This window comes from Octopus sinensis, linkage group LG14, assembly GCF_006345805.1.
Source record: "Octopus sinensis linkage group LG14, ASM634580v1, whole genome shotgun sequence".
Lineage (NCBI taxonomy): Eukaryota > Metazoa > Mollusca > Cephalopoda > Octopoda > Octopodidae > Octopus > Octopus sinensis.
This window is the reverse complement of record NC_043010.1, coordinates 65,618,252-65,638,648: the sequence shown is the minus strand read 5'-3', so window position 1 is coordinate 65,638,648 and position 20,397 is coordinate 65,618,252. Positions and strand designations below refer to the sequence as shown.

At 38.8% G+C, this 20,397-nt stretch overlaps 1 protein-coding gene across 3 annotated transcripts in view; it reads right to left on the bottom strand.

Moving 5' to 3' along the window:
* Nucleotides 1–12,011, bottom strand: part of LOC115219194 (copper homeostasis protein cutC homolog) — a 39,234-nt gene extending 27,223 nt beyond the window's left edge. For all 3 annotated transcript variants that reach the window (XM_036509138.1, XM_029789313.2, XM_036509139.1), the window contains exons 1-6: nucleotides 11,838–12,011; nucleotides 10,437–10,496; nucleotides 7,398–7,566; nucleotides 5,876–5,916; nucleotides 2,681–2,716; nucleotides 887–1,020 (exon numbers count right to left, since the gene is read on the bottom strand). In XM_036509138.1, the coding sequence (XP_036365031.1) occupies nucleotides 887–1,020; nucleotides 2,681–2,716; nucleotides 5,876–5,916; nucleotides 7,398–7,566; nucleotides 10,437–10,496; nucleotides 11,838–11,889 (492 nt within the window). In that variant the 5' untranslated portion in view covers nucleotides 11,890–12,011. The remainder of the gene's footprint in view (nucleotides 1–886; nucleotides 1,021–2,680; nucleotides 2,717–5,875; nucleotides 5,917–7,397; nucleotides 7,567–10,436; nucleotides 10,497–11,837) is intronic.
* Between the last annotated feature and the right edge of the window lie 8,386 nt (nucleotides 12,012–20,397).

Genomic DNA, 20,397 nt, shown 5'->3' with positions numbered 1-20,397 from the left:
CTAATATTTTATTGAAAAAAGTAATGGAGATCAAAATGTGAAGTCAGTGAATTGATGATGGTGAACCTACCAGACATGGTCTGCGATATCTGAGTGGACGAAATGGTTCAACATAGAGGGTCATTAATACTGGGGTGGGGGGCTTGATTTGGATGGGGTGGGGTGGGGCTTGATTTGGATGGGGTGGGGTGGGGCTTGATTTGGATCGGGGGTCAAAGCTTTTTGGGTGAAATCTGGGAGGTGACAGACATGGGGAAGATAACAAGGTGAGGAAGGCCATGAGGAATGAGAATCAAAAACAGTTAGCAGAGTTTGTTGTTGTTTAACCCTAGGGCCAACTTTGATCAATTCGACTCTTGTCATGGCCATCCTGCCTCTTGGTATGTTGGAGATTTCATTTTCCAATGAGTCTTTTCCCTTTTTTTAGTTATTTAGCCTCAGTTCAGTCTTAATCAAGCAAACATCTGATCATAGATATTCCACCCATGACCAACCTGTTTTTCTGTACATCTAGGACTATATTTTCCAATGTGTCCTTTCATTTTTGCTTCTGTTACTATTTAACCCCAGGTCAGTCTTAATGAAGGAGGCAAACAATCAAAGACATTCTAACCATGCCCGTACTACCTTTTTGTGCATTTAGGACTACCTTTTCCTGTATGACCTTATCTTCTTTAAAAAAATAGGGTGTAATTTGAAGAATATTTAGGTGTTATTTCTTGCAGATGCAGACTTCCTGAATCCGGGATCGTTGTAGTATAAATAAAAATAAACTATAATGGCCTGACTATGCAAGCTATTGGGCCTCATCCCTTGACTGGTAAGAACAGGTATGTTCACCCTTTCTTTCCTGACACAGAAGGAGATGAAGTATTGAAATATTTACCTTGTCAATCATCTGTTTTATAACTGATGCCCCCTGAAGGGCATCAGTTGCCTGTCCACTGGTCAACACCCTGGTACAGCCAAGCTGGATTACATCTTCGAGAGCAGTCATAATGTTACTACTCATATCTATAGCTGGATAGAAAGAAGATAGACACATACATGTAACAAAGTTGATGCTATATATATATATATATATATATAAGACTCCGCCGGTTACGACGACGAGGGTCCCAGCTGATACGATCAACGGAACAGCTTGCTCGTGAAATTAACGTGCAAATGGCTGAGCATTCCACAGACACGTGTACCCTTAACGTAGTTCTCGGGGAAAATCAGCGTGACACAGAGAGTGACAAGGCTGACCCTTTGAAATACAAGTACAACTCATTTTTACCAGCTGAGTGGACTGGAGCAACGTGAAATAAAGTGTCTTGCTCAGGGACACAATGCGTCGCTGGGAATCGAACTCACAACCTTACGATCATGAGCCGAATGCCCTAACCACTAAGCCACGCGCCCTCATATATATATATATATATATATAAGACTCCGCCGGTTACGACGACGAGGGTCCCAGCTGATACGATCAACGGAACAGCTTGCTCGTGAAATTAACGTGCAAATGGCTGAGCATTCCACAGACACGTGTACCCTTAACGTAGTTCTCGGGGAAAATCAGCGTGACACAGAGAGTGACAAGGCTGACCCTTTGAAATACAAGTACAACTCATTTTTACCAGCTGAGTGGACTGGAGCAACGTGAAATAAAGTGTCTTGCTCAGGGACACAATGCGTCGCTGGGAATCGAACTCACAACCTTACGATCATGAGCCGAATGCCCTAACCACTAAGCCACGCGCCCTCATATATATATATATATATATATATACATATATATAATATATATGTATATATATTGTTGAAACTAGTTTGGTATATATGTAGATAAATTTATTTCAAACAATTACAAGTTTTTCAAATTCAGGTGCATTTTCAACAACAAATTTGCCTATATATATCATCATCATCATCATCATTTAACGTTCGCTTTCCATGCTAGCATAGGTTGGACGATTTGACTGAGGACTGGCGAACCAGATGGCTGCACCAGGCTCCAATCTTGATTTGGCAGAGTTTCTACAGCTTGATGCCCTTCCTAACACCCCCCCCCCCGAGAGTGTGGTGGGTGCTTTTACATGCAACCAGCATGAGTGCCAGTCAGGTGGTATAGGCAATGGCCATGCTCAAGTGGTGTTTTTCATGTGCCACCTACACAGGAGCCATTCCAGCGGCACTGGTAACGACCTCACTCGAATGTTTTTCACATGCTACCAGCACGTATAAATACACACACACACACATATATAAAGAACCCCCTTTGGTCATGAATGTCCATGGGATTGCACCTAGAAAGTTACCCTCTGAGGAACAAGCCCAGACAAGGTTATTTATTGAAGACCTGCAGTCACCCATGCATACCAACCTCTCCTCTCCACACCACCAATGTTATCCAAGGGAAAGGCAAATGGCAATACAGCTAGGCTTCAGTGACGTCACAACCCATTTCTACGGCTGAGTGAACTGGAGCAACATGAAAATGTAAAGTGTCTTGCTCAAGAGCACAACACAGCCCGGTCTGGGAATCAAACACACTACCTCATGATTGTGAGCTCAACGCTCTAAACACTGAACCATGCACCTTCAATGCATACATCTACATATATACATGATCCTTTGTACGACAGAAGAAGGAAGTTAGTAGTGTCCTGTAACAATGTAACACGAAACTTACCCCGGTGGAATGTTACAGGTAAAGGTGAGGCCATAGCTGCAACGAAGTGAAAAAGGTTAAGTTAGTGTTGTCTAGGTTTTGATACACCCCATATTCTAATTGCTAAAATGTTATCCAACATAGGTGTATTTAGATGTATCTCATAATTTGATCCCTTAAACATTATCCATCATAGATTTACTTAAGATATATGCCACAATTTGATCCCTAAAATTCTATCCATCATAGATTTACTTGGATATATTCTATATTTTGATCCCTAAACTCTAACTAAAATTTACTTAGATATATGTCACAATTTGATCCCTAAAATTCTATCCATCATAGATCTACTTGGAAATATTCCATATTTTGATCCCTAAACTCTTACTAAAATTTACTTAGATATATGCCACAATTTGATCCCTAAAATTCTATCCATCATAGATCTACTTGGAATATTCCATATTTTGATCCCTAAACACTTACTAAAATTTACTTAGATATATGCCACAATTGATCCCTAAAATTCTATCCATCATAGATTACTTGGAAATATTCCATATTTTGATCCCTAAACTCTTACTAAAATTTACTTAGATATATGCCACAATTTGATCCCTAAAATTCTATCCATCATAGATCTACTTGGAAATATTCCATATTTTGATCCCTAAACACTTACTAAAATTTACTTAGATATATGCCACAATTTGATCCCTAAAATTCTATCCATCATAGATCTACTTGGAAATATTCCATATTTTGATCCCTAAACTCTTACTAAAATTTACTTAGATATATGCCACAATTTGATCCCTAAAATTCTATCCATCATAGATCTACTTGGAAATATTCCATATTTTGATTCCTAAACTCTAACTAAAATTTACTTAGATATATGCCACAATTTGATCCCTAAAATTCTATCCATCATAGATCTACTTGGAAATATTCCATATTTTGATCCCTAAACACTTACTAAAATTTACTTAGATATATGCCACAATTTGATCCCTAAAATTCTATCCATCATAGATCTACTTGGAAATATTCCATATTTTGATCCCTAAACTCTAACTAAAATTTACTTAGATATATGCCACAATTTGATCCCTAAAATTTAAGCCATTATAAATTTATACAGGTATTTCCCATATTTTGAGTCTTAAAATAGTTTTATTCAGGTGAGTTTTACTCAGAGTTTTTACCCAGATGTTTGCTGTATCCATCACAGCTTAACCCAAATACATCTTTCTCTGGTATATACAAACCTTAAGTCTTGACCTATAAAAGCGGTTGTCAACCTGACCTTATTCTTGGAATGTAATAAAAAGGGAGCAGATGGAATGTTATATATCTTACTCTAAATTACATTCACTGTTGAGAGAGGAAAACAGAATAAATAAAAAAAATACCAGATGGCAGGTAAAAAAAAAAATTCACAAAAACAACCTTTTCTTGTTAGCAACATTGATTGCTATGTTTTTGTTTTCTTTTTGTATGACACACACAAGTAGCCTATTTTACACACACACACAAACACACACACACACGTGCATCTGAACTATAGACCTTCACAAATAACTACATATACAACTTTAGAGTAGCATCTTTTTACTTATTTCAGTCATTTGACTGCGGCCATGCTGGAGCACCGCCTCAAGTCAAGCAAATCGACCCCAGGACTTATTCTTTGTAAGAGCCTAGTACTTATTCTATCGGTCTCTATTGCCGAACCGCTAAGTTACGGAGACGTAAACACACCAGCATCGGTTGTTAAGTGATGGTGGGGGGACAAACACAGACACACAAACATACACACACATATATATACATATATATATATACATACATATGACAGGCTTCTTTCAGTTTCCGTCTGCCAAATCTACTCACAAGGCTTTGGTCAGCCCGAGGCTATAGTAGAAGACATTTGCCCAAGGTGCCACACAGTGGGAATGAACCAAGAACGATGTGGTTGGTAAGCAAGCTACTTACCACACAGCCACTCCTGCACGTGAATATATTTGTGCATCATTGTAATCATCATCATCGTTATATAAGATCTGCTTTTCATGCTGGTAGGAGTTGACTGGTTTAACAGGAGCAGGCAAGTCAGAAGACTGCACCAAACCCTACAGTCAGATTTGGCATGGTTTCTACAGCTGGATGTCCTTCCTAACATCAACCGCTTTACAGAGTGTACTGGGTGCTTTTTATGTGGCACCAGCATTGGTGAGGTCACCAAATAACTTTGGTCCAGTATCTTCACATTAGCCCTCGCTACTTCATCCGGAGTCTTTCTTGGTCTCCCTCTTCTACTTGTTCTATACACTTCAAGCGATTGGCACTTCCTTACACAGCTGTCTTCATTCATGAGCATCACATGTCCTGTCTTCTCTTTTGCATGTTATATCTGATTCTGATTCTGCTTCTGCCTTGCTTTTTGTCACACATCACAATCAAATGGAAATTGTAGTTGTGGCTGATGCCAGCAATTTTTACGTGCCACTGGCACTGGCACCAGTCAGTGGGTACTGTGGTAAGAAGCTTGTTTCCCAACCACATGGTTCCTGGTTCAGTCCCACTGCATGGCACCTTGGGCAAGTGTCTTTTACTATAGCCTCGGGCAGACCAAAGTCTTGTGAGTGGATTTGGTAGATGGAAACTGAAAGAAGCCTGTTGTAATGGTGTGAAACCATGACAATATTTTGGTTCATTGACTGACAAGGAAAACTCAGCTGCAAAGGGTCCCACACAGTTTTTGCCAACAAAATTCACTCACAAGGCATTGGTTGCCCTGGGGTTCATCATCATCATCATCATCATCGTTTAACGTCCGCTTTCCATGCTAGCATGTGTTGGACGGTTCAATTGGGGTCTGGCAAGCCCGAAGGCTGCACCAGGCCAGTCAGATCTGGCAGTGTTTCTACAGCTGGATGCCCTTCCTAACGCCAACCACTCCGAGAGTGTAGTGGGTGATTTTATGTGCCACCAACACAGGTGCCAGACGAGGCTGGCAGACGGCCACGCTCGGATGATGTTTTCTTATGTGTCACCGACACAGGTGCCAGAAACTTGCTCAAGGTGCCATGCAGTGGGACTGAACTGAAAACCACATGGTTGCAAAACAAGCTTTTTAACCAGACAGCCATGCTTGCACCTTAACTCAAAAGGTACCCTGTCAGTACCTGTCTTACCATTATAACTTACCAATTAATTCTTTACACTGTTCTTTATTCACAGTTCCATCTCTGCAAAGGAAAGCAATTCATGAAGAGGTTCATTTTTTGGGGGGTTTGTTTCTTTGTTTTATTTTTTGTACTTTTTGTTGTGTTTTATTTTTTTGCAGGATCTATGGAAAAGTTCTATTAAACAGATGATTAAATAAAGAATAATTATCACACACACACAGAGTCAGGGGTGGACCGAGAGTATTAAGGGCCCTCAGGCATAACTGTTTACCAGGCCCCTTAGCATTGATATCAAAGTAGAGTTAACATGTAGAGTGCTGGCCCCTCAGAGCTCCGAGCCCTTGAGCAGTGCCCAATTAACTGATGGCTCAGTTCGCACCTGCACACATATACACCTTCCGCTGTGGGATGAAGTTAAAATAATAGACAGAGAACACCACTGGAAAATATGAAAACTAAAAGAAGCAGTACATATATTAGGAATAGTATCCTCCTAAGCAGATTGAGTGCAGATATGAATAGCATATGGGAACTGGTATTAAGGAAGGATATGAAAATATTAGATTTATAAGCCCTAATATTCACTCCGTAATTGCCCATGGGCATATGGTGTAGTGGTTAAGAGCATGGGCTATCAACCAAGTTCAATTCCAAGCAGTGGGTTGAATAATAATAATGATAATAACAACATCGAAAAATACCTTAGGAATGAGAAGCCAGGTTCTAAATTTCCCCAAGACACCTGATGAAGGCTGGAGAGTATATCAGCCAAAACGTGTTAACAACAAACAAGATGAGAACAAATATCCATCAATTGTAAATAATGTAAATAATGTATATTCATCCATATTCTTGATCACTATAAACATATTCTTACATTCACATGCAGAATCACAAAAATTGAATACCTTATGTATACAATCACATAGCTGCATATGACAAACACATAAAGACACATAGGGATACACATACATACACATACACAATAGGCTTCTTTCAGTTTCTATCAAATCCATTCACACGTCTATATATATATATATATATATATATATATATGTGTATGTATGTGTGTATATCCCTATGTGCTTTTATGTGTTTATGCAGCTATATAGATATATATATATGTTTGTGTATATATGTGTGTTTACTGTTGAGTAACATTGCACTCATTTGTGTCAATAAGGAGACTTATTGTTTTCAAAAACAGAGAACAATAAGATAATTTAATGTAAAGTATAGAAGCCATCTTATCATGGCTAACCACATTGGGGAGGGGGTGTTACTGTAGCTTTAAGATCTCTTGGGGCTATAAAGCTACAGTAACACCCCCTCCCCAATGTGGTTAGCCATGATAAGATGGCTTCTATACTTTACATTATCGAGCGATTACTGTTTCAATCTCATTCTGAGATTTAATTATAATAAAATAATTGTTAGACTGAAATAGCTATTAGGGTAAATATGACTGACTATAAAAGGGTGATGCTCCAGCAAGGCCACAATGCTGAAACCAGTAAAAGAACCAAAGAATATTCTTTAACCTGTTTAAGATACCCAAAACAAAGCCATCCGCTCCAGCCTGGCGCAGGGCAAGTAAATCTCGCTTCATGACGTCCAGTTCATCTTGGCTGTAGTAGAAATCTCCGGCTCGTGGTCGAAGCATCACCATTATTGGGATGTTGGTTTTCTCTTTCATGACTTCCAGCATCCCTTTAAGAAACAACCATAGTCATGACAACAACAATAACAGGGAAAATATTGGTTTCGAATTTTGGCACAAGGCCAGCAATTTCCAGGGTGGGGTTAAGTTGATTACTGGTACTTATTTTATCGACCCCTAAAGGATAACAGGCAAAGTTTATCTTGGCAGAATTTGCCAACAGTGCTATATTGAAAGGCTTAAATTCTCCGTTTACAACACGTCAGCAAGTGTCTGATTAATCTTGCCTTATCTTGTCCTTTCTTCCCATATCTTGCATTTCTCCTATCCTGCCCTATCTGGCATTTGATTGGTCTTGTCTTATCTTGCCTTGGGCCCTCAATTCCTGATGGTATGCCAATCATCACCTGCTCTTCAGAAAGCCCATACTACTCCAGACAATTGGTCAACAAATTCAGAAAGCTTGCACTTGACTTGTATTTCTTCTGATAACATTGTCAGCTTTAAGCATTGAACAAGCTACAGCTAAAAGAAACCACAAAAGGCACATATTACATATTTTTAATTGAGAGTTTCTGGTATAATATTTTAACAACAAGGATCGGCTGTGAGATTTATATAACTAAAGGTAAATTTACCTTCTTGAGTCATAACGACTCATTAGAGTCAGTTTCCTAGTTTCCATGATGAGTCCTACTATGTGGCACCTTGGGCAAGTGTCTTCTATTATAGCCTCGGGCCGACCAAAGCCTTGTGAGTGGATTTGGTAGATGGAAACTGAAAAAAAATCTCAGTTGTATGTGTGTGTATATGTGTGTGTGTGTGTTTGTGTGTTTGTGTTTGTCCCCCCAGCATTGCTTGACAACTGATGCTGACATGTTTACATTCCTGCAACTTAGCAGTTCAGCAAAAAGGGACTGATTGAATAAGTACTAGGCATACAAAGAATAAGTCCTGGGGTCGATTTGCTCGACTAAAGGTGGTGCTCCAGCATGGCCACAGTTAAATGACTGAAACAAGAAACAAGTAAAGAGTAAAACCTGAACGGGATTCTGGTCTGCTGCAGGATTACTCATTTTTGCCAGCTGAGTGGACTGGAGCAATGTGAAATGAAGTGTTTTGCTCAAGAACAAAACGCATCACCTGGTCCAGGAATTGAAACCACAATCTTACGATCATGAATCCAACACCCTAACCACTAAGCCATGGGCCTCCATGAGCTTTATATAACATTGAACCTCATCAAAATATGTAGATTGATAGTAGTTAATTTTTTCCACTTTCTACGTGAAATCATGTGCCTTGTCCAACACTTTTTTGAAACAATATAAAACTTTAGTCAAATTACAATTAATCTTCTGTGTGTGACAATTGTCAAGTAAAGGTCTCTGTTATTTTACTTATCAATCCACCAAATGTCACCAGTTTTCCTCCAACTGAACCAGAGACAAAATCAATTAACCCTTTTGATACCAACATGGCTGAATTCACCTTGGTTCAATGTTACAAACTTTCTCTTTCAAAATGATCTAAATGAAGCTCTCCCATAAAAGCCCAAGACTCTTGGTGCTTTGTTCTGCTTGAAAAGATACGTCAAGCTAAGTAAAAGTGTGGCTGCCCTTGCATATAGGTCCGTCCCTCACAACCCTCTCTAGTTGAGCATCTCTAATCTTGTGGGCTTGTAAGTGCTGGGGCCATGTAAAAAGCACCCAATACACTCTGTAAAGTGGCTGGCATTAGGAAGGGCATCCAGCCATAGAAACCATGCCATAACAGACATGAAGCCTGAAAAACACTTCAGCTGGTCAGATCCTGCCAAACCGTCCAACCTATGCCAGCATGGAAAATGGACGTTGAATGATGATGATGATGATGATAATAATGATGGTAATGATGATGATGACGATGATGTTTCAAACATCAGCTTAATAACGTCAAAGCCGTTTTACTAACTTCTTCGTTCGTTTCAAAATTATGCGAAAGAAAGCAATTTCAACAAAAATATGGTAACAAAAGGGGTTAATCCTTTTCATGCTAAACAGTCAAAAACCAACCCTGGTTCTGGTTGTGGGACACAAACTTCTGGTTTTCAAGTGAATTACATTAAAACATTTCCTCCAAATTTCATGCCAATGCTTCAAATGACAAAGTTATTTTACTAAATTCTTTCTTTATTTCCAATACTAATTGACACAAAGACAATTTTTATCAACAGAAACCATTTTCCATGCTGGCATGGGTTGGACGGTTTAACAGGAGTCAGCAGTTCAGAAGACTTCCCCAAGCTCTACTGTCTACTTTGGTATGATTTCTATGGCTGGAAGCCCCTTTCTAAAGCCGACCACTTCACAGAGAGTATTGGATGCTTTTTACATGGTACAAACAGCAACGACGTAACCAGGTAACTTGCAAGACATGACTCTTCCACTAGCACAGGGTGTAGGTGAATTTTGAGGGACAGAAAAGGTATCTTTATTAGAGGAGAAACATGACTATCTCAGGTGGAGAGAAAGAAGATGCAACAGGGTGGAGGGCGTACATCCAAGTTACAGGGAAGCGTATATAATGAAGTGGAATGAATGAGTAGGTGAGTCCATGTGCTAGGGCTTTAAACTGATTCTTCATGATTTAATAGGAAATCACCTTAAACCACTACAATACACTATACCAGTAACCTGATATCTTAACCATATGGTCACCACATGTACGATAAATAACCCAATGCTGTTAACATGTGGCAAATACACTGGACTCTACAGTAACCCAACACCTTAACCGGACTGCTACTGTAAACACAAAACCGTCATATCACACCTTAATAATTTATGGTTCCAGATTAATTAGTTGGCAATAATTAAACTGGTGCATATTTACTTGTTAGAACCAGCATAATTTAGGGGGATAACAAGAAATATCTTACCTACAGATGGAGTAGTACCCCCTTCAACAAGGTCTGAACACAGTTCTAGTCGGATGGCACCTGAAAATAGTAAACAGAATCACATGGCAATTGTTTTTTTTCTAGATTAAAACATTGACAATGATATTAAGATATTTTGTCAGCAACCTGTGAGTGTGTGTGTGTGTGTGTGCAAATATATATATATATATATATATATATATAATCCTCCTCCTCTCTTTCTCTCACACCTACTTCATCCCGCCCACCTCCCTTCTCTTGCTCTGACACCTAAAATTTTGAAGAGGTCCCAGGACAGCAGGGTTTGGGGTCTGAAGATACAAACGATCCTATCACACACACACACACACACACACACACACACACACACACACACACACACATACATACAATGTTTTCTTCAAAAACACAATGATCTACCCGATCCAAGAGTTGAACTCACCACCTTAGAATGAGGGCCTAACACCTTTACCACCATTAAGAAAGAAAATTTTGAAAACAAGGGCAGATAAGTCCCCTTTCTCAACATGCAGATACGAGTGAACGGAGGAACCAGGGCATATGAGGGAGTAATTTGCCAAATCGTTAGAACGTAGGACGGTAATCCTTTGTAATATGTTCCAGACCTCAGCACTTTGAGTTCATATTCCAGCAAAAGTGACTTAACATTTCACTCTTTTAGGGAAGATAAATAAAAGTACATATCCAGTTCTAAGGATTAATTCTTTTTTCTCTCTGGGGTGTACAAGAAATTCAAAGGTCGCAGCGGTTTTGCCTTAAAATTTCATTAGGGATACGTATCTGAAATACTAAGCCATATATAAGTTAAAAGAAGGAATTTAGTTCTGCGCACCGCCGAGACCGACAGGGGAACCACCACGTGGACGACTTAATTTGGAAAATAGTAACCAAATCTAGTTCAAACCATACCTTGCCGTCGTATAAAAAAGAGGGCACGTTGGATAATGGATGAACTTTCGGCTATTGTGCATGAAAGTGTGAGAAAGTGAAATAAAGTTAAATCGGTTCAATTTGACAGCTAAATAAAGGTTAGTTTTAAGAAGCGCTACATTTGTGTACAGTAATCGGAAGATCGCCGGATAACGTTGTCTTTGGTGCAGTGTCAGGGGGCGGGAAGATGGGACGGCCACGTTTTTGACCATACCCAGGGATCGTCTTAACCGCATTATAGGCCCCCGAGCAAACCAGTGTACTGAGCCCTACGGTATTTATTCATCGACAGGAAGCTACAGCACATATAGGTCATAATTAGACCCCTAGACCCTAGTGTGCCCATACCTTAAGACCGCACAGACCTTACTTCAATCGGGAATGAATTGGGGACAGACAACACTTATATTCAAACATAGCGTATAAGTACAAAGTGCGCGATCGTCTTACCTCCCAATTCGGCGTTAATGCCAGATTCAATACTCTCCACGCACACCTCCATCTCTATATTTGTGGTTGTTGTTGTTGATTTAATCAAATGAATTATTTTCTATTGAAACAAACGAAGCAATGTTTGTTTATATGAAGTTGGATCGGGAATAAACGGACAGGGGAGACAACTGTGTTTTGCTGATAAAACTTTTGAGTCAATTAGCAGAAAGGGTGTTTGGACTGCGGCCATGCTGGAGCACCACATTGAAAGGGTTAGTTGAACAAATCGACTCCAAGACTTAGTTTAAGTATAATATTTAATCTATCGGTCTCTCTTGCTGAAGCGCTATATTATATTGAAATTCCGACGTCTGGCAGCTGACTTGGCGGACACCCATAAAATTATTAACCATCTTACTAACAATAACTCTGAGAACCTTTTCAAACTCCACCTGTCTAACACCCGTGGACATGTTTACAAAGTCAGAAAAAAGCACAGCTCCCATGACGACTTTCGGAAACATTTTTTCACACTAAGAGTTGCTGAAGTATGAAACAAACTGCCGGCATCAGTTGTTAGTTGTCGGAGCACTGCATCCTTCAAAACTTCCATGCTTCCTGAGATTCGCCAACACTACACCTGATTTTCTCCCCTCCATACACACGCAAGCATGTATCTGACTCATACACTGTTTACTTCCCAGACATTTGTACATTACTGCATATGCTTTATACGCACTTTTGACAAGTTGTGGTGCACCTGAGCACTGTATACAATAATTTCATTATTATTACGGGGATGTAAACAAACTACAAACACAAATACAAATACACATATACAATGGACTTCTACATAGTTTCCACCTCCCAAATTCCATCACAGGGCATTGATCAGACGTGGTATTTAGTAACACAGTCCCTTTCTGTTTTGAGTTCAAATCCCACAGAAATCAACTTTATTTTTTATTCTTCCAAGGTCTACAAAACAATTCCTGCTGAGCACTTGATCAATCTTATCAATATACTCATCACCAGAATATGAGGCCTCGTCTAAAGAGGAAAAAAAAAACACAACAAGAGGGCAGATAAAATTGTTAGAGCCTTCGTGGCCTTTAGTTTTCCTTTCATCTCTTCAAATGTTGATAAGGCCAAGCACCACTCAAATACTGGTGTCAGTTAAATCTCTTTTACATTGCAACCATAAGACATATTCTTGTACCATTAATTATGATGGCCATAACAAATCTTGCAAGACACAAATTATATCACGCTTGGAAGAAGGGAAAAGGTCTAAAACATTTAATGCTTAATTTTGTATGGCAGTTGTGGTCTTGTAAATAACATTTGGTGAATGGAGGCTTTGTAGAAGGGGTCCTGTCAGAAGGAACACTTATGGTTTGAGGCTGTTTGTTTAACCATCTGCTTAGTCTCACACTTTCCCAGAACCTACTCTGTTGGATGTATTCTGATGACATTCTTAGTCCAATGAATATTTCTTTCCAACAGACATGGAGGACCCAAAAAAGGAGCAGCTGTCATGCATTGCCTTTTCTCCTTTGACTAAATCACTTAGAAAAGAAAAAGAAATTGAACTTATTGCATTCTTCTCTGAATTCTGCATGAACTAATTATTGAAAACACAAACCATTGTCAGTTTTCTTGGCTTCTGGGTTTTCCCTCATACATCAGCTGCCTGTGTGGTCATACTTGAGTGCGGTTCCCATTCCACTGTCCCTTCAAATGTGTAAGCTTCACACCAACATAACATTAATGGTTGAAGAAAGTAGATTCGATAGAACATCAGACGGAAAATGGTGCTGTACTCAAATATGTCTTTTTATGTTTTCAGTTCAAATCTCACCTTGGTCAATACTTGCCTTTTATTTACCTGGAGTTCATAAAATGGTGTTTCTTTATTTCCAGGACTTCTTAGGATTGAAATTATTTACAATGCCATGTGAGTGAATTTAGGAGATGGAAACTATGTAGAAGCCCAGTGTCAGCAATGTCATCACCAATTTGAATAGGATTTTTAATAAAAGTCTCTGAGCATATATCACAGAAATTCTTTGAGATGACACTGAAATGCTATTATTTTTATGCTCACCATATCAAACACTCCCCACTATTATCTGCTATCAATGAGTGGGGCACAAAACATGTTTTTCTAGTTGTGGGGGAAAATGTGACTGATATGAAAATTTCTTGCCACAAAATCTTTTGCTACACCTCCATACATTTCAATCTGCAGCATGAGGGTCTCCAGTGAGCCTCACATCTTCGCTACCCCAAGAGAGTTCATCTTTTTACTCAGTGGTTCTCAACCATTTTTCTACCCATTGATTCCTTTGATCCCTATTTTACTCAGACAGACCCGAATAGCCATTCTATGTTTAAAAAACCCTATTATATTTTTATAATCAAACATGATTTACTCTCTCTTTACTCTTTTACTCTTTATGATTAGGAATAACTTTGATAGGTTTTGGTCAGTATAGGCCCAGGTCATGTCTAACTCAGTAGCACCACCTGGCGAAGTTTTTTAGTCATATAGGGGCACCATAGCCCATTCTAGAAAAGAGTTATTATTGTTGGGGACATATCTAGGTGTAGGAAGTTGGTCCAGGATTTGAAGAAATTTGTCCAGTGACCATTTGAATTTTATGGGATCTGTTTCCGTTTTGACATATTTTGGTGAGGTATTAAAAACGGCTGGACAGGTGGAGGTAAAGTAATTGTGATGTAATGTTGCTATGTATACCGAGTTCGATTTTTGTAGTGGGCGGATAGCATGGAGGCCAAGTTTTGGATGGATTTTAAAATTCATGCCAACATCATTTGTTCAATATTGATGGAATATTTTCCACATAACACAAATGATGTAGCGCTCCCAGCAGCATTGCAGGGAGCAGAGATTAAGTTTTTTTAGTCAACCCCAGTAATCAAGGTCTCTCATGCCGTCTACCTTTCTTGTTATTGACCTTTGGAGTTCTTCTACTTTCATAATGAGTTAACAAAAATTGTTAGAATATTTTGTTTATCATAGAAATATAACCAATTTATTGCACATAAATTTCAACAACAAAATCTTATGTGACCCTCACCTGAGAACCACTGTTTTAACTTATTAATGTTCTGTACATCTGGGTAATTAATAATCATGCTTTAATGTAATCATAAAATTTTTGGTGAATCCAACTTAATGAGAGTGTCATCCTGGGTACCTTACAGTATCTGTAAAGTATTGTAAATTTTATTTAAGTTTCAGGTGTAGCTAAACCACAACCATAGAGTTGTGTATTTGATATATGGACCAGGCAACAGGACATTGCTCCAGAATACTCAGCCTAAATGAGTACCAGTTGAGTGCTGGTACAACCCACTTTCTAGTAGTCACATCCTGGATGTCTTGCTGTATAAAGTGAAGAGCTAAGAAGGTGTCTGCTCCTACAACTACATGGGAACCAAAAATAATGAGCAAAAACATGATACATGCTACAAGGCCAATTATGTTAGTGAGCAACAGCTGTGGTTATATCCTCATCGTTTAACGTCCACTTTCCATGCTAGCATGGGTTGGACGGTTTGACAGAGGATGGGTGAGCCAGATGGCTGCAGCAGGCTCCAATCTGATCTGGCAGAATTTCTACAGCTGGAGATAAAAGCAGCAAGAAGAGGTGGAACCTAATCTGCAGAGTAAAATGTAGTTTTTTGAGTCAGTAATTCACCTTTTAGGAGACATTAAAACCTGTGAACTAGAACTACTTTGGTGCCATGATGCTTTGCAGGTTTATGGATTCCCATTGGTCAGTTGTCGTATTCAACCAAGGACTCTACTCAGAAACTGGGATGAATCTTTATATGATTCAGGAGCATTGGCTCACACCGCTTCGTTATGTTGCTTGATTTTCTGATGTGGATGTTAGATCCTGGATGTTGTGTTCTCTTCCTTGAGGACTGGGCTAGGATGATGGTCGGCCACATGGCACATGCCTACAATGTTTGTTCCTTGTTGAGCCACGCCTGGCTCATAAGGGCGCGTTTCCCAGTTTCCTTGGTGTATAGGTTCCCCACCTGGATGGGACGCCCATCCGTCGCAGGTGAGCTGCAAGATGCAGGAGGAAAGAGTGAGAGAAAGTTGTGGTGAAAGAGTCGGCAGAAGTTCGCCATTACCTTCTGCCGGAGGCGTGTGGCGCTTAGGTGTTTCACTCATAAACACACATATCGCCCGGTCCGAGATTCGAACCTGCGATCCCTTGACCGTGAGTCCGCTGCTCTAACCACTAGGCCATGTGCCTCTACACATGGTTACAATGGGTGTGGATGTATGTCACAGAGATGAAGGCTGACTGGGGCACTGCTCAGGATGACCAGAGCAAATACTGACAAATGGTGGGTGCAGCAATGCACTGCAATGGTGCATGCTCCTATTGTACCTGACCTGACCTTGATTTGCAGAAAATAAGAATCTTTTCGTAGTCATAATTTATCTCGGACTACATCAGCCAACATGTTCTTTCTGTCTTTTTTAAGCAAATAGGGTTTGAGTTGAGAGGAATTTAGGTGCTATTTCTGCAGTCTGTAGCCATGTAGAAGTTACTCCTTTGGTTCAATTTGATTTTTGTTTATAATTAAGATCACTTTGGTAATTGTAGACAATGTCTTTTGTTAATTGTTATTAATGGTTCTGTGATCAAGAAACAGGTTTGTGCTTTAGTATTCAAAGAATGGAAGCCTATCAATGGGTCCAGTGTTGTATACAATCATGCTTCATTGATGATTATTGATTTTTAAAACTTTGTTTGGAAAACTACTCGACAATATTGACATTTCTAGAAATAAAATAAAAATACAAAAAAATAATAACACCAAAGGCATAGACATTTCAACTCCAAAATAAAACAGAAACAATTTCTGTGATAAAAAGATTGTGATTTTATTTACATTATTTACATTTGACGGATATTTGTTCTCATCTTGTTTGTTGATAACACAACGTTTCGGCTGATATACCCTCCTGCCTTCTTCAGGTGTCTTGGGGAAATTTCGAATCATTAACAGGCCAGGAAAACTGTTTTGTGGCATTTCGTCCGTGTTTACATTCAGAGTTCAAATGCCTTTCATCCTTTCAGGGTCAATGAAAGAAGTACCAGTGATACACTGGGGGGTCGGTGTAATCAACTAGTCCACTCCCCACAAATTTCAAGCCTTGTGCCTTCAGTAGAAAGGACTATGTTATTATCCTTTCAACCCCGTTTTTGTTGGAACTCTTAGAGTCCTGCCGCCTAATGTACCATGCCATCTGTTCTTTACAACAATTTAATACTTTCCTGATTATTCTGGCCATGCCAAGGAGGCAAACCTTTTGTAACTGTTCTACTGGGCACTCTATTCTGATTTGCTTTATATTCCTCTTGATGCCTTCCCATACTCTCCCCAAGGACCCAACAATAACTGGCACTATCTTTACCCTTCTTTCGAAATAGCCGGGCTATTTCATATTTAAGTGAATCAACTCCCACACTTTATGTCTGTTTTGTATTGTCCCCCATCCCATCCTTCGCCCAGGCAGCAAATAGATGAAATCATTATTATTATTATTATTATCATCATCATTAAAGGGGCGAGCTGGCAGCATTGTTAGCATGCCGGGCGAAATGCTTAGCAGTATGTTGGTCATTACTACATTCTGAGGTCAACTTTGCCTTTCATCCTTTCAGGGTCGATAAATTAAGTAGCCATGAAACATTGGTGTTGATGTAATTGACTAGTCACCTCCCCCAACATTTCAGGCCTTGTGCCTTTAGTAGAAAGGATCATCATCATCATCATCGTCATAAATGTAGTGAACCAGTGATTGTTCAATGGAAGCATTTATCCAACAATGCCACTGTTCACCACATGTGATGTAGCAAATAAACACATGAACTGTAATTGTGATTACATGTATAGTGTGTTGTGTTACAAAAAAATATTCAGTTTGAAAGGGGAAAAGCAAAGCAAGACAGTAAAGCCTGATGTGAGTAATTATATTCTGGGTGACCTTTTCCTTCTCTCATAAAGGGCATTGTACAAAACATTGTACTCATTTTATGCCAAAGAGAGAACCTCTAGAGTAGGGTGGAGTGAAAATAAAAAATTGTGGAAATTGAACATGCCTGAGGACAAAAATGTTGCTCATATTTGAGCACGGTCCCATTCCACTGTCCCTTCAAATGTGTAAGCTTCACACCAACATAACATTAATGGTTGAAGAAAGTAGATTTGATAGAACATCAGACGGAAAATGGTGCTGTACTCAAATATGTCTTTTTATGTTTTCAGTTCAAATCTCACCTTGGTCAATACTTGCCTTTTATTTACCTGGAGTTCATAAAATGGTGTTTCTTTATTTCCAGGACTTCTTAGGATTGAAATTATTTACTTTGTCAGAATAGGAATTTCCCAGGTCAAAAAGTGGGAGTTTTTAGAATGGAGTTGTGTAAATAGATATCACATCTGACCAATGCCATGTAAGTGAATTTGGGAGATGGAAACTATGTAGAAGCCCAGTGTCAGCAATGTCATCACCAATTTACTCTCTTTGCTCTTTTATTTGTTTCAGTCATTTGACTGCGGCCATGCTGGAGCACCGCCTTTAATCGAGCAACTCGACCCCGAGACTTATTCTTTGTAAGCCCAGTACTTATTCTATCGGTCTCTTTTGCCGAACCGCTAAGTGACGGGGACATAAACACACCAGCATTGGTTGTCAAGCAATGCTAGGGGGACAAACACAAACACACATATATATACCCTAGAGTAGGGTGGAGTGAAAATAAAAAATTGTGGAAATTGAACATGCCTGAGGACAAAAATGTTGTTATATTTGATTGCTAGAAAAATGCTAAATTTTCGCTGAGATCAATCAAGAGCATTAACTCCAAAAATGGGGGATTTTTGTAAATTTTTTACAATGGCAGAGTTTGTGGGGTTTGAGGGAGTAAATGTCCTTGACTGAGCGAAGTGAAAATTTAGCATTTTTCTAGTAATGATATATAACAAGAATTTAGGCCTCAGGCATTTTCAATTTCTGCAATTTTTTTATTTTCACTCCACCCCAGGTTACACAATCTATATACCCACACACATATACGTGTGTTAGGGTGGAGTGAAAATAAAAAATTATGGAAACTGAAAATACCTGAGGCCTAAAATCTTAGATCAGTCAAGGGCATTTACTTGCTCAAACTCAGCTATTGCAAAAAAAATTTACAACCCCTATCCTTTCCATGCTGGTATGGATGGAACAGTTTGACAGAAGCTGGCTAGGCAGAAGATTGCACCAAGTGTCAGGGGTCAGTTTTGGCAAGGTTTTTTTACAGCTGGATGCCTTTCCTATTACCAACCACCCCAGAGAGTATATATATATATATATATATATATATATGTACACTCACACACAATGAGCTTCTTTCAGTTTCTGTCCACCAAATCCACTCACAAGGCTTTGGTCAGCCTGTGGCAATAGTAGAAAGCACTTGCCCAAGGTGCCATGCACTGGAACTGAACCTGGAATCATGTGGTTTGGCTGTAAGATTCCACACAGTCACACCACTGCCTGTTGAAAGATATTTTTATTTGCCTTTGGTGCATCATCAATCATATTGTTGCCCTCTGAGAATACAATGTCCTTCCTATTCATATGCTAACCCCAACAAAAGATTTTTTGGGGGAAAATGCGTTTGAAATACAAATAATGTAACCGTTTTAACACTTTCGTTACTGTATTTATTTTGAGATGCTCTGTGTTTCTTTCAATTAATTTTAAATATAACAAAGAATTTAGTAAAATAACTTAGTTATCATTAAGCTAGTGTTAGGAACATAAATTGTGACTAAGGTTTGGTGGAAGATTTTAATTCAAAACTTATGAAGACAAGACATTTGTACTACAGAGCCAGAGGCAGTTTCAGCCAGGTTGGTATCAAAAGGGTTAAGAATTGTTTCTCTATTATATATTTTAACCCTTTCGTTACCATATTTCTGTTGAGATGCTCTGTGTTTCTTTCAATTAATTTTAAATATAACAAAGAATTTAGTAAAATAACTTAGTTATCATTCAGCTAGTGTTAGGAACATAAATTGTGACTAAGGTTTGGTGGAAGATTTTAATTCAAAACTTATGAAAACAAGACATTTGTATTACAGATCCAGAGCCAGTCTCAGCTGGGTTGGTAACAAAAAGGTTAAGAATTGTTTCTCTATTATATATTTTAACCTTTTCTTAACTGTATTTATTTTGAGGTGCTCTGAGTTTCTTTCAATTACTTTAAATATAACAAAGAATTTAGTAAAATAACTTAGTTATCATTCAGCTAGTGTTTGGAACATAACTTGTGACTAAGGTTTGGTGGAAGATTTTAATTCAAAACTTATGAAAACAAGACATTTGTATTACAGAGCCAGAGCCGGTTTCAGCTGGATTGCTATCAAAAGGGTTAAGAATTGTTTCTCTATTATATATTTTAACCTTTTCTTAACTGTATTTATTTTGAGGTGCTCTGAGTTTCTTTCAATTACTTTAAATATAACAAAG